This window comes from Mobula hypostoma, chromosome 22 (genome assembly GCF_963921235.1).
Source record: "Mobula hypostoma chromosome 22, sMobHyp1.1, whole genome shotgun sequence".
In the NCBI taxonomy this organism is placed as follows: Eukaryota; Metazoa; Chordata; class Chondrichthyes; order Myliobatiformes; family Myliobatidae; genus Mobula; species Mobula hypostoma.
Genome location: NC_086118.1, coordinates 58805403 through 58817807, shown reverse-complemented (window position 1 = coordinate 58817807; position 12405 = coordinate 58805403). Strand labels below are relative to the sequence as shown.

Genomic DNA, 12405 nt, shown 5'->3' with positions numbered 1-12405 from the left:
TGACATCGCCCCCTACACTTTCCTTCTATTGCCCCCTTCAATTAGCTATTTCTGCCCTGGGGAAAATGTCTCTGGCTGTCCACTCAATCTATGCCTCTTATTATTTTGTAATATCAATCAAGTCACCTCTCATCTTCCTTCTTTCCAAAGAGAAAAGCCCTAGCTCCCTCAACCTATCCTCATAAGATGTGGTCTCTAATCCAGGCAGCATCCTGGTAAATCTCCTCTGCATCCTCTCTGAAACTTCCAGATCCTTCCTATGATGAGGTGACCAGAACTGAACATAACATTCCAAGTGTGGACTAACCAGGGTTTTAAAGAGCTGCAACATTACTTCACGGCTCTTGAACTCAATCCTCCAGCTAATGAAAACCAATGCACTCTATGCCTTTTTGCCTACTCTATCAACTTGCAGGGCAACTTTAAGGGATCCATGGACGTGGACTCCCAGATCCCTCTATTCCACCAGCAGATTTGCTCCAGTTTCCAGCCTTGAGTCACCAGTGATCTAATTGCACACTATTTTGAAGATGATCGGGGAGTTTACCCCGTGTCTTGCATCAGTATTCATTCCCAAACCAATTATCACTATCATAAATTACTTGGCCATTTACCTCTTTTGATATTTCAGGCCTCTGACCATGCACATTTTGCATATCACGCTTCCTCCTTCCCAACAGTGACAATTCAAAATCACTCAGTTAGCTTCGGTACAATGAAATAATTTTTCCCATACAAATGTAAGCATACCTGGACAGCAAAGGAACAACCATGATTTACTGCCTTGTGATTAATTGCACTAAGTGTGGTAGCAGTGATAGAGCTTGGTCCTAGCCCAACAATCATGATTCGTATATCACCACTGGTCTTGAGAAAAGGACAACTGTAAAGCACTGCACCTTCCCAGTTTATCTAAGTTGTCAACATTATGTAGGACTCATTATGTAGACAAACTGCAGAGGACACTCACCTTCTCATGACTCAGTAAGTGATTTATCTGTGTAACAGGAGAGAGGTAGTTATGGAACACAGGGATCTGGGCATCCTTGAACATGAAACACAAAGGGCTAGCATTTACTGAAGGTGCAGTAAATAATTTGGAAGGCAAATGTAATGTTGACCTTTGCAAAGGTTGTGGAGGATATAAAATGGGAGCTTTGATGCAGCTTTACAGAGACGTTTGGTCTTCAGATGCAAGGAAAGATGTACTTAAATTGGAGGCAATGTGAATGGACTCAAGAGATTGAATTTCGGGATGAAGGGGCTGACTTTGATAAGAGGTTGGGCTATGTTCATTGGAATTGGAAAAATGTGAAGTAATCTCATTCAAACACATTAGATTTTGAAAGGAATTGACAATGCGGATACTGAAACACTGCCCGAAATCATCTAGAATTAAGTGGCATAGTTTCACAGCAAAATGATAAGAGACAAGATAGATTGGACAGCCAGAGACTTTTTCCCAGGGCAGAAATGGCGAATAAGAGGGAGCATAATTTCAAGGTGTTTGGAGGAAAGTATGGGGTGGGGGAGAATATTACAGACAGGTTATTTATTTATGTTGCACAGAGAGTGCTGGGTGTGTAGAAAACCCTACCAGGATGGTGGTAAAAGGAGAAACATTTGGGCTTTTAGGGACACAGATGATAGAGAAATGGAAGGCTATGTGGGAGGGAAGGGTTAGATTGATCTTGGAGTAGGTTAAAGGGCCTCTACTGTGTTGTAATATTCTATAAGTGGTCAGTCATTCCGCTCAGAGGTTGTTAATCTTTGGAATTGCTTGCCCCTGGAGGATGAATCTTCGTGATCAGGGTGGAGGTGAGATGTTAAACTGTGACGGAATCAAGGGGTATGAGGATAGTGGAAAGTGGTGTTGAGGCCAAGACTAGATCAGCCATAAACTTACTGAAAGGCAAAGCAAGGCTGAGGACTCAACTAGCCTCCTCTGCTGCTGGTTCCTACGTGAGGAGATGGAACCTAAAAGGAAAGATGGTGTTCAGGGCAAGGCTGCAATACTAAGTGCTAAACTACAATATTAACACTTAAAATTACAACCAATGAATCACAATAAGATCTCGCAGAATTTTTAAAGATTGCACAAGAGGTACAAATTTCACCTGTGGTTAATTCAGTTTTAAAAAAGTCTTTAAGAAGAATATTCTAGCTTATGCAATATCAACTCACCTGGTACACTAGCAAGGCAAAGGATGTGTGAGTTGCAGACAAAGAAACTATCAAGGATTTTTCCGGGCTGGTTAGCATCTATAACCACCACTTTACCAGTAGAATGTGTGCTTGTACAGATCCAAACCAAGCTGGACAACTCCTCTTGATGTCTTAGCTCCTTTTCCTGTTCCTGTGCAACACAGATGTTCATTAGCACATCCTTTCAGCTCTCAATCTGATACATTTCAAATAAATGAACTGCCTAAAAACAAAATCTAAAGCAGAAAAAGATTAAATTTTGTTAACAGTACATAATGAATTTGCTTTTGTTAAATCAATAGATCCCAGTTAGGTTGCCCTTTCCATCAAAGATGACTAGGTTAAATTGTGATTTTTTTCATGGTGAGATTGGACCAAGATGTACAAGTACAGAGAGGTAGTTTTATGATCAGAGATATGCTCGATACAAAGTCATCCTGGTACACACCTGCTCTGTGCACTCTTTTCGGCCCACCAGCTGTAGGCCTAGTACAGTATTAAACTGTTTTAAATCCAAATTAAGAACAAAGAACAATACAGCACAACACGATGTTGTGCCAACCTTTTAGACCATACTACATAGAAGCAGAATCAGGTCATTCAGCTCATCAAATCTGCTCTACCATTCCATCATGTGTGATTTATTATCCCTCTTAACCCCATTCTCCTGCCTTCTCCCCATAACCTACTCCAAGATCAATCTAACCCAGCCCTCCGATATAGCCCTCCAGTTTTCTTTCATCCACGTGCCTATCTGAGTTTCTTAAACTCAGTTTCTTAATCTGTGTTTCTTAAATGTATCTGCCTCTATCACCACCCCTGGCAGCACGTTCAATTAGAACGGAGTGTGGGAAAATAAAATAAGAAATTAAATTTTACCAGACTTCCTGCTTCTGATCATTATCCAGTTTTATTGTCATTAATCCCATCTCTGACCAAGCTCAACACAGACACATTATAGAATTGAAAAGCCAACAATCCTAGGGCATGATCACTGTTGATCTGTTCCATTAAACAAGTACCAGTCATCTGCTGAACACCTCCTGCAATGTTTAATAGTTAAATGAAGATCCAAGGCACACACTCACCTTTACCCACTTCACCTCCAGTACCCCAGTTCAATGCAGAGGTCTATGACCAATAACACAGACTGATAAGCCAATGGAATGTGAAATACTCACATCTCTTAGGCAAAGGAGCAGAATGAAGCCATTTGACCCATCGAGTTTGATCTGCCATTCTATCATGGCTGATTGATTATCCCTCTCAACCCATTCTCTTGCCTTTCCCCTGTAACCTTTTTTCCTTCAGCCCATTTGATAAGTTGGGTAATAGAAGAGCTGAACAGTGCTTGATAGCCAACTAAAATTTTGAAATCATATCACAGACAACTTAATAATAGATACACTTAAAATAATTGTAAAGTAAATCATTTGAAAATGTTAGACATTTGGACTGCTTTTAGCTTTAAAATGACAGCACACGTACTTTAAGCTCTTGCTCCAGACGGTCCAGGCTGCTCTGAGATCCTCTCCGCTGCTTACTGCTTTCTGGCTCTGAACCAGTCACATCATTGTAAAACACACTAGCACCAAAAATTGAGCCTCCATCACGGGTTTTTCCTCCTGACAAGTTTACACCAACAGCACACCACAACTGGGAAACAAGAAATATAAGAGTAGTCAAGGTCATTTAGGGGATCACCAAAACCAAAATGAAGGCTTGAGAACCAGAGAGCGGGAACAAAGGTTGAACAAAGATGCATATACAAGGATTAATACTAGAATGGACCTGTTGAGGTGATGGAACTGTTTCTATACTTAGAATATTTCTGAATCTGCAAATTGGCAGTGTTTTGCTCACAGTACAGCTAAATTCAGTTGATTTCTGACACAAGATTGAAATGTTACAAAATGAGTTTCAACATTAATCATCTTGATAAATTGACAGAATCTTGTCGAAAGGCTATTTTGTGGGGGGCAAAAAGATACCCAGGTATCTCCAATGTGCTTTCCTTGAGTTATAGGGAAAGGTTGAACACATTAGGACTTTATTTCCTGGAAGGCAAGGAAACAGGGTAAGATCAGAATCAGAATTAATATCACTGGCATATGTCATGAAATCTGTTCACTTTGCAGCAGCAAAACATGATAAATACAGAAAAAACGTGAATTAAAGTATATATATATGTACTGTGTATTAAGTAGTTAAATTAAGATATGTAGTACAAAAACAGAAACTTAAAAAAGTGTAGTGAGGTAGTATCCAAGGGTTCAATGTCCATTTAGGAATCAGATGGCAGAGAAGAAGCTATTCCCAATTCACTGAGTGTGTGTATTCATTGACATTTTCAACCTCTCACAGTTACTGGCAGAAATTCCCACTTGTTTCAAAAAGGCAACAATTATATCAGTGCCTAAAAAGAATAATGTGAGCTGCCTGAGTGACTATTGCCCAGTAGCACTCACATCGACAGTGATGAAACGCTTTGAGAGATTGGTCATGGCTAGACTGAACTCCTGCCTCAGCAAAGACCTGCACCCATTGCAATTCGCCTAGCGCCACAATAGGTCAACGGCAGATGCAATCTCAATGGCTCTCCTCGCGGCTTTAGACCACCTGGACAACACAAACACCTATGTCAGGATGCTGTTCATTGACTATAGCTCAGCATTTAATACCATCACTCCCACAATCCTGATTCAGAAGTTACAAAACCTGGGCCTCTGTACCTCCCTCTGCAATTGGATCCTCAACTTCCTAACCCGATGACCACAATCTGTGCGGATGATGATAACATATCCTCCTCGTTGACGATCAACACTGGTGTGTGTGCTTAGCCCACTGCTCTACTCTCTCTATACGCATGACTGTGTGGCTAAGCGTAGCTCAAATACCATCTATAAATTTGCTGACGATACAATCATTGTTGGTAGAATCTCAGGTGGTGACGAGAGGGCATACAGGAGTGAGATATGCCAACTAGTGGAGTGGTGCCGCAGCAACAACCTGGCACTCAGCGTCAGTAGGACGAAAGAGCTGATTGTGGACTTCAGGAAGGGCAAGATGAAGGAACACATACCAATCCTCATAAAGGGATCAGAAGTGGAGAGAATAAGCAGTTTCAAGTTCCTGGGTGTCAAGATCTCTGAGGATCTAACCTGGTCCCAACATATTGATGCAATTATAAAGAAGGCAAGACAGTGGCTTTACTTTATTAGGAGTATACACTCAAAAACTTCTATAGATGTACCGTGGAGAGCATTCTGACAGGCTGCATCACTGTCTGGTATGGGGTGGGGAGCTACTGCACAGGACTGAAAGAAGCTGCAGAGGGTTGTAAACTTAGTCGGCTCCATCTTGGGTACTAGCCTACAAAGTACCCAGGACATCTTCAAGAAGCAGTGTCTCAGAAAGGCAGCATCCATTATTAAGGACGTCCAGCACCCAGGGCATGCCCTTTTCTCACTGTTACCATCAGGTAGGAGGTACAGAAACCTGAAGGCGCACACTTAGCGATTCAGGAATGGATTCCTCCCCTCTGCCATCTGAATCCTAAATGGACATTGAATCCTTGGACACTACTTCACTTTTTTATTCATATATAGTATTTCTGTATTTTGCACGATTTTTAATCTATTCAATATACGTATACTGTATAAAGTATCCTGAATAAGATTTATTTATTTATTATTATTTTCTTCTATATTATGTATTGCATTGAACTGCTGCTACTAAGTTAACACACATGCCGGTGATAATAAACCTGATTCTGATTCTGTATCAAGATATTTTTTTGCCTTGAAAGGATTTGATCGAGGTATCCAAAATAGTGAAGGGTGTAGATAAGGCAAATGTAAGCAGGCTTTTTTCCGCTGAGCTTGTGTGAGACTAGAAGTAGAGATCATACGATAAGGGTGAATGGTGAAATACTTCAGGGGACCCTGAGGGGAATTTTCTTCACTCAGAGAATAGTAAGCGTGTGAAACGAGCTGTCAGCAGAAGCTGTAGATTTGGGTTCAATTGCAACATTTAAGAGAAGTTTGGATAAGTACATGGATGGGAGGGATATGGGGAGGCTAGGGTCCAAGTGTGGGTTGATGGGACTGTATAGGATACCAGTTTGGCACAGACTAGATGGGCCAAAGAGCCTGTTTCTGTGCTGTGGTGCTCTATAACACTATAACATGTTCAAGTAGCCAAGTGATTGCTGTCAACATTGAGCAGACCTGTCCCTAGGATGGCGGCAATGTCATGGAAGGAAAGATTGAGTAGAATGGGCCTCTTTACACCTGAGAGAAAAATGAGAGGTGATCTCATTGAGTCATGCAGGATTGAGGATTCTGAAGATAGATCGGGGTCGTTTCCCCTGGTCGAGTACTGGGGGTGGCAGACTTAGAACAAGGAGTAAATCAGTCAGGAGTGAGAGGAGAAGAATTTTCTTCACTCAAAGTGAAGTATTGTTGGAACTCACTCCCTCAGAGGATTGAGAAGTTAATTATAGATTCCAAGATTTTCTCAATAATGAATAAATATCTCTGGTTCAATTGACAGGTATAACTAATAGCAGACACCTTACAATCCTGGTTAGTTAGAATAATGTTACCTTCATAAAGGTATCCTTGTCATCCAAAGGCTGCAGATACACTGGCAAGGGCAGATTCTTCATCTTGTCACATGTACCACCGTTTGTCACCTAAGCGAACACCAACAAGCTATATTAATGCTCTAGGGAGGGACAGTGACAAATATATAACACTTATTGACACCATTCTGTATGAACCTGTGATTGAAGTGAGCACAATATTGCAGGATATGTGAAAGGATAGAATTACCACTGTGAAATCACATGTGCTATTGTTAGAGCACAAAGCCAGTTTCATTCCCAACAAAATTACACTCCCACCCGGCTTTGTGCTAAAACAATGTAAGTGCCTCTAGATATAATCTGACAGAGCTTTCTATAACTGATTATTGAATTTCTCTGACTGAAATAGTGTTCAATATCCGCTTCCATTTGAAAAATGAATTTCTGACCCTTTAGTTTATTAATGTAGTTACCTCATCAATTTGGCTATCACACCAACAGGTCAACAGAGGACGCCATCTCCGCGGCACTTCACTCTGCCCTGACCCACCTGGACAGCCCCAATTCTTACGTCAGAATGTTGTTCATTGACTTTAGTTCGACATTCAATACTGCAATCCCCTCCAAGCTGATCGCCAAACTTCACCAGCTTGGTATCAGCCTCTGCAATTGGACTTGGACTTTCTGACTAACAGACCTCAGTCTGTTAAGTCAGACAACCTCCCCTCCTCCATTCTCACCCTGAATATTGGCGTGCCTCAAGGCTGTGTGCTGAGCCCTCTTCTGTACTCCCTTTTCACCTATGACTGCGTTCCTCTACATGGTTCTAACTCCATAATCAAGTTCACAGACGACACCACGGTGGTTGGCCTGATCAGAGGGGATGACGAGACGGCCTACAGGGACGAGGTCCAGCACCTGGCTGCGTGGTGTGCCGATAACAACCTGGCCCTTTACACCCAGAAGACCAAGGAGATTATTGTGGACTTCAGACATGCTAGGAGCCACACTCATGTCCCCATCTACATCAACGGAGCTGTCGTGGAGTGTCTATCAAGGTTCAAATTCCTTAGTGTCCACATTTCCGATGATCTCACCTGGTCCCTGGACTCCTCCATCCTGATTAAAAAGGTGCAACAGAGCCTTTATTTCCTGCGGAGTATCAAGAAAGCTCACTTCTGTCCCAGGATACTGAAGGACTTTTACCACTGTACCATTGAGAGCATACTCACCAACTGCATCTCAGTGTGGTATGGCAATTGTCCCGTATCGGACCGCAAAGCACTCCAGTGGGTGGTGAAAACTGCCCAGCGGATTATCGGCACCCAATTGCCCACCATTGAGAACATCTACCATAAACGCTGCCTGGGCAGGGCGAAAAGCATTATCAAGGATGCATCTCACCCTAACCATGGACTTTTTACTCCTCTCCCATCCGGTAGGCGCTACAGGAGCCTTTGCTCCCGCACCAGAAGGCACAGGAAGAGGGCTGCAACCCTGCTGAACCTCACGTCACAGCGCTAAGCAGTATTGCACCCATATTGGACTGTCCCAGTATTTTTATATTTGTGTGCTGTAGCACTTACTTTTTATTCGCAGTTATTCTGTAAATAATATTATTCTTTTGCACTTCTGGTCAGATGCTAATTGCATTTCATTGGCTTTGTATCTGTACTCGGTACATGATAATAAAGTTGAATCTAATCTAATCTCATCTATTAAAATGAAATAAATATTTAAGGACATTGATGTTCAGATGGTATTCTTGTGCTAAAGTACTACTCACCATCACTGGAAGTAATTCTGAATCATAGACCATAGGACATGGGAGCAGAATTAGGCCATTTGGCCCAGTGAGTCCGATCCACCATTCCATCATGGCTGATTTATTATCCCCCTCAACCCCATTCTCCTGCCTTCTCTCTGTAACCTTTGACACCCTGACTAATCAAGAATCTATTAACCTCCGCTTTAAATATATCCAATAACTTGGCCTCAACAACCATCTGTGACAATGAATTCTACAGATACTCCACCTCTGGCTGAAGAAATTCCTCCTCATTGCTGTTTTAAAGGGACGGGCTTGTATTCTGAGGCTGTGCCCTTTGGTCCTAAACTCATCACCATAGGAACCATCCTTGCCACATCCACTCTGTTTAGGCCTAATGAATCACTCTGAAGCTGTGTTCATCATGGGACTATGCAGTGTGCTGCAGTTTGCGAGCAGGCAGTTTATCTGTGTAGTGCACTAAATAAAAATCTAGACATAAAAGGCAATCTCAAATCCAAATTAGAAGTAGAACATTAAAAAGTGCTTTCCTGCCTTTTGCAGAAGTTTTTTGTTGCTGAGGCAATGCAAGGTTTAGAAAAAGCTTGGGACCCGTTGTAACTTTTCGGTGGACTGCAATCCAGAGGAGATGTCAGAGGTAAGTTTTTTTATGCAGAGAATGGTGAGTGTCTGGAATGGGTTGCTGGCAGTGGTGGTGGAGGCGGAAACGATACAGTCTTTTAAGAGACTCCTGGATGGCTACATGGAGCTTAGAAAAATAGAGGGCTATGGGTAAAGCCTAGGTAGTTCTAAGGTAGGGACATGTTCGGCACAGCTTTGTGGGCCAAAGGGCCTATATTGTGCTGTAGGTTTTCTATGTTCTATATTCTAAGTTGTTAGTTGGTGAGACAACACTAGGTTTAAAAAGACAAAGCCCTTCAGTGGGTTGCGATCATTGTGAGAAGTCATTCATTGGTGAGGCAACGTGAGATTTAAAAAGAGCTTGGGGTCTTTTGTAATTTTGTGGATGGGCTGCAATCATGATTGCAGAGGCCAATAAAAAGAAGCAAGGTATAAGCAGAGCAGCTATTTTTAGAGCAGACACCGTCAAGTGCACAGTGCTAGAGCGACCAAGCGTCGGCTCAATAGACTTCAGCGAGAACAGGCACAGGCCAGAACTGAAGCTTGAGAAGTTAGAGGCTTAACAAGTGTAGGCAGGATGGAAGTTCACACAGTGGAATGCTCCTGGTGTGAAATGTGGATTTTGTGTACCTGACAGTCTCCCTTATGATTACATCTGCAATAAGTGCACCAATGACATAGGTAAACAAGGGGAAGTGGTGCTGTGCAATGAGAAAAGAGAGGCTGGAGAGCAGAGCCTCCAAGGTAGTAATCTCTGGATTACTCCTAACACCAGATTTGATTAGGGAGTTTAAGGTAATGGAATCCTATAATTAGGAGGGATAATATGATCACAATGTAACAGAATTCACCCTGCAGTTTAAGTGGGAGAAAATAAAATCAGAAATATGAGTATTACAGTGGAATAAAGACAACTACAGAGAGAATAAGCGAGAAGCTGGCCAAAGTTGATTGGACAGGGACACTGTCAGGGATGATGGTAAAATAGCAATGGCTGGAGCTCCTGAGGACAATCAGTAGGCATGGGGTAGATATATCCCAAAGATGAAGAAGTATTCTAAAGGAAAGATGAGGCAACCGGCCGTGGCTAACAAGGGAACTCAAAGACAGTATAAAAGCAAAAGATAGGGCATATAACATGGCAAAACTTAGTGAGAAGAGAAGTTATAGAATTGCGAAGATTTAAAAACCAACAGAAGGCATCTTAAAAAAGCTATAAGAAGAGAAAAGATATGAAGGTAAGCTAGCCCAGGGGTCCCCAACCTTTTTTGCACTGCGGACCGGCCGACCGGTGGGGGGAGGGTAGGGTTGCCAACAGACAAGAGTAGCAGTAAAATAGGTTGAGCTTACCCCGAGAAAGACTACCATGACCATGAAGCCTTGCGCGGGCACCAGTGCGCATGCGTGTATGTGCTGATTTTTTTCTACAAATCGTTTTGGTGATTCTGTTTGGGGCGGGGCGGGGGGGGATGTTAATCACGACCGGAATATAGGTGATAAGTGGCTAATACACTCAATTTCGTTTCTAAAAGGGTTTATCTAACGAATTTAATATTAAACACACAGCACATATTTTCCTCGCATGAATATAGTGATATGTCAATTATAAGTCAATAGCATCATAACATTTTAAGCAACACACATCAAAGTTGCTGGTGAACGCAGCAGGCCAGGCAGCATCTCTAGGAAGAGGCATAGTCGACGTTTCGGGCCGAGACCCTTCGTCAGGACATCGTCGACTGTACCTCTTCCTAGAGATGCTGCCTGGAAAGGTGCAGCTGACTCATATCGGTAAATCATATTGCTTCCTCGCGACCTGGTAGCATATGCTTTGCGGCCCGGTGGTTGGGGATCACTAAGCTAGCCAATCATATAAAAGGTACAGAAAGTTTTTCAGAAATATAAATAGTAAAAAGAGAGGTGGGAATGGATTATCAGACTGCTGGAAAAGTACTAATGAGGAATTTTAAAAATGGTGGATAAGTATTTTGCATCAGTCTTCAATGTGGAAGACACTATCAGTATGCAGGAAACACTTGAGTGTCAGGGGGCAGAAGTGAGTGCAGTTGCTATTACCAAGAAAGGTCGGAAGGTAGATAAGTCAGCTGGACCAGATGGACTACACCCCAGGGTTCTGAAAGAGTAGCAGAAGAGACTGTGGAGGTATTAGTAACAATCAAGAATCAAGAGATTCTGGAATGGTTCCATTAGACTGAAAAATTGAAAATGTCACTCCACTCTTTAAGAAGGGAGAGGAAGAAAAAAGGAAATTTTAGGGAAGTTAACCTGACCTCAGTGGTTGGAAAGATGTTGGAGTCCATTATGAAGGATGGTGCTTCGGGGTACTTGGAGGCTCAAGATAAAATGGGCCAAATTCGGTATGGTTTTCTCAAGAGGAAATCTTACCTGACAAATCTGTTGGAATTCTGTGAGGAAATTACAAGCAGGAGAGTCAGTGGATGTTCTTTACTTGGATTTTCAGAAAGGTCTTTGACAAAGTACTCTACATGAGGCTACTTAACAAGTTAAGAGTTATGGTATTACAGGAAATATACTAGCATGTATAGAAGACTGGCTGACTGGCAGGAGGCAAAGAGTGGTAATAAAGAGGGCCTTTCCTGGTTGGCTGTTGCTGACTGGTGTTGCTATGTAAAGGTCAATGTTAAGACCATTTCTTTTCACATTGTATGTCAATAATTTGGATGATAGAATTGATGACTTTGTGGCTAAGTTTGCAGACAATACAAAGATAAGTGGAGGAGAAGGTAGTGCTGATGAAGCAGGGAATCTGCAGAAGGACTTAGACAGATTGGAACAATGGGAAAAGAAGTGGCAGATGGAATATAGAGTAGGAAAGTGTATGGTCATGCACTTTGGTAGAAGGAGTAAAAGCATAGACTATTTTCTAAACGTGAAAAGAAACTGAAAAATCAGAAGTACAAAGGGACTTGGGAGTCCTTGTGCAGGACTCCTTATAGCTTAACTTACAGGTTGAGTCGGTGGTAAGGAAAGAAAATGCAATGTTAGCATTCATTTCGAGAGGACTAGAATATAACAGCAAGGGATGTCATGCTGAGGCTTTATAAGGCATTGGCCAGACCACACTTAAGAGTATTGTGAACAGTTTTGGGCCTCTTCTCAAAGAAAAGATGCACTGGCACTGGAACAGGTCCAGAGGAGATTCAGAAGAATAATTTTGGGA

At 42.2% G+C, this 12405-nt stretch overlaps 1 protein-coding gene across 3 annotated transcripts in view; it reads right to left on the bottom strand.

The window, feature by feature from the left end:
* Nucleotides 1-12405, bottom strand: part of spag9b (sperm associated antigen 9b) — a 300349-nt gene that overhangs the window by 45846 nt on the left and 242098 nt on the right. For all 3 annotated transcript variants that reach the window (XM_063030689.1, XM_063030690.1, XM_063030691.1), the window contains 3 exons: nucleotides 6812-6901; nucleotides 3694-3861; nucleotides 2185-2356 (listed from right to left, as the gene is read on the bottom strand). In XM_063030689.1, the coding sequence (XP_062886759.1) occupies nucleotides 2185-2356; nucleotides 3694-3861; nucleotides 6812-6901 (430 nt within the window). The remainder of the gene's footprint in view (nucleotides 1-2184; nucleotides 2357-3693; nucleotides 3862-6811; nucleotides 6902-12405) is intronic.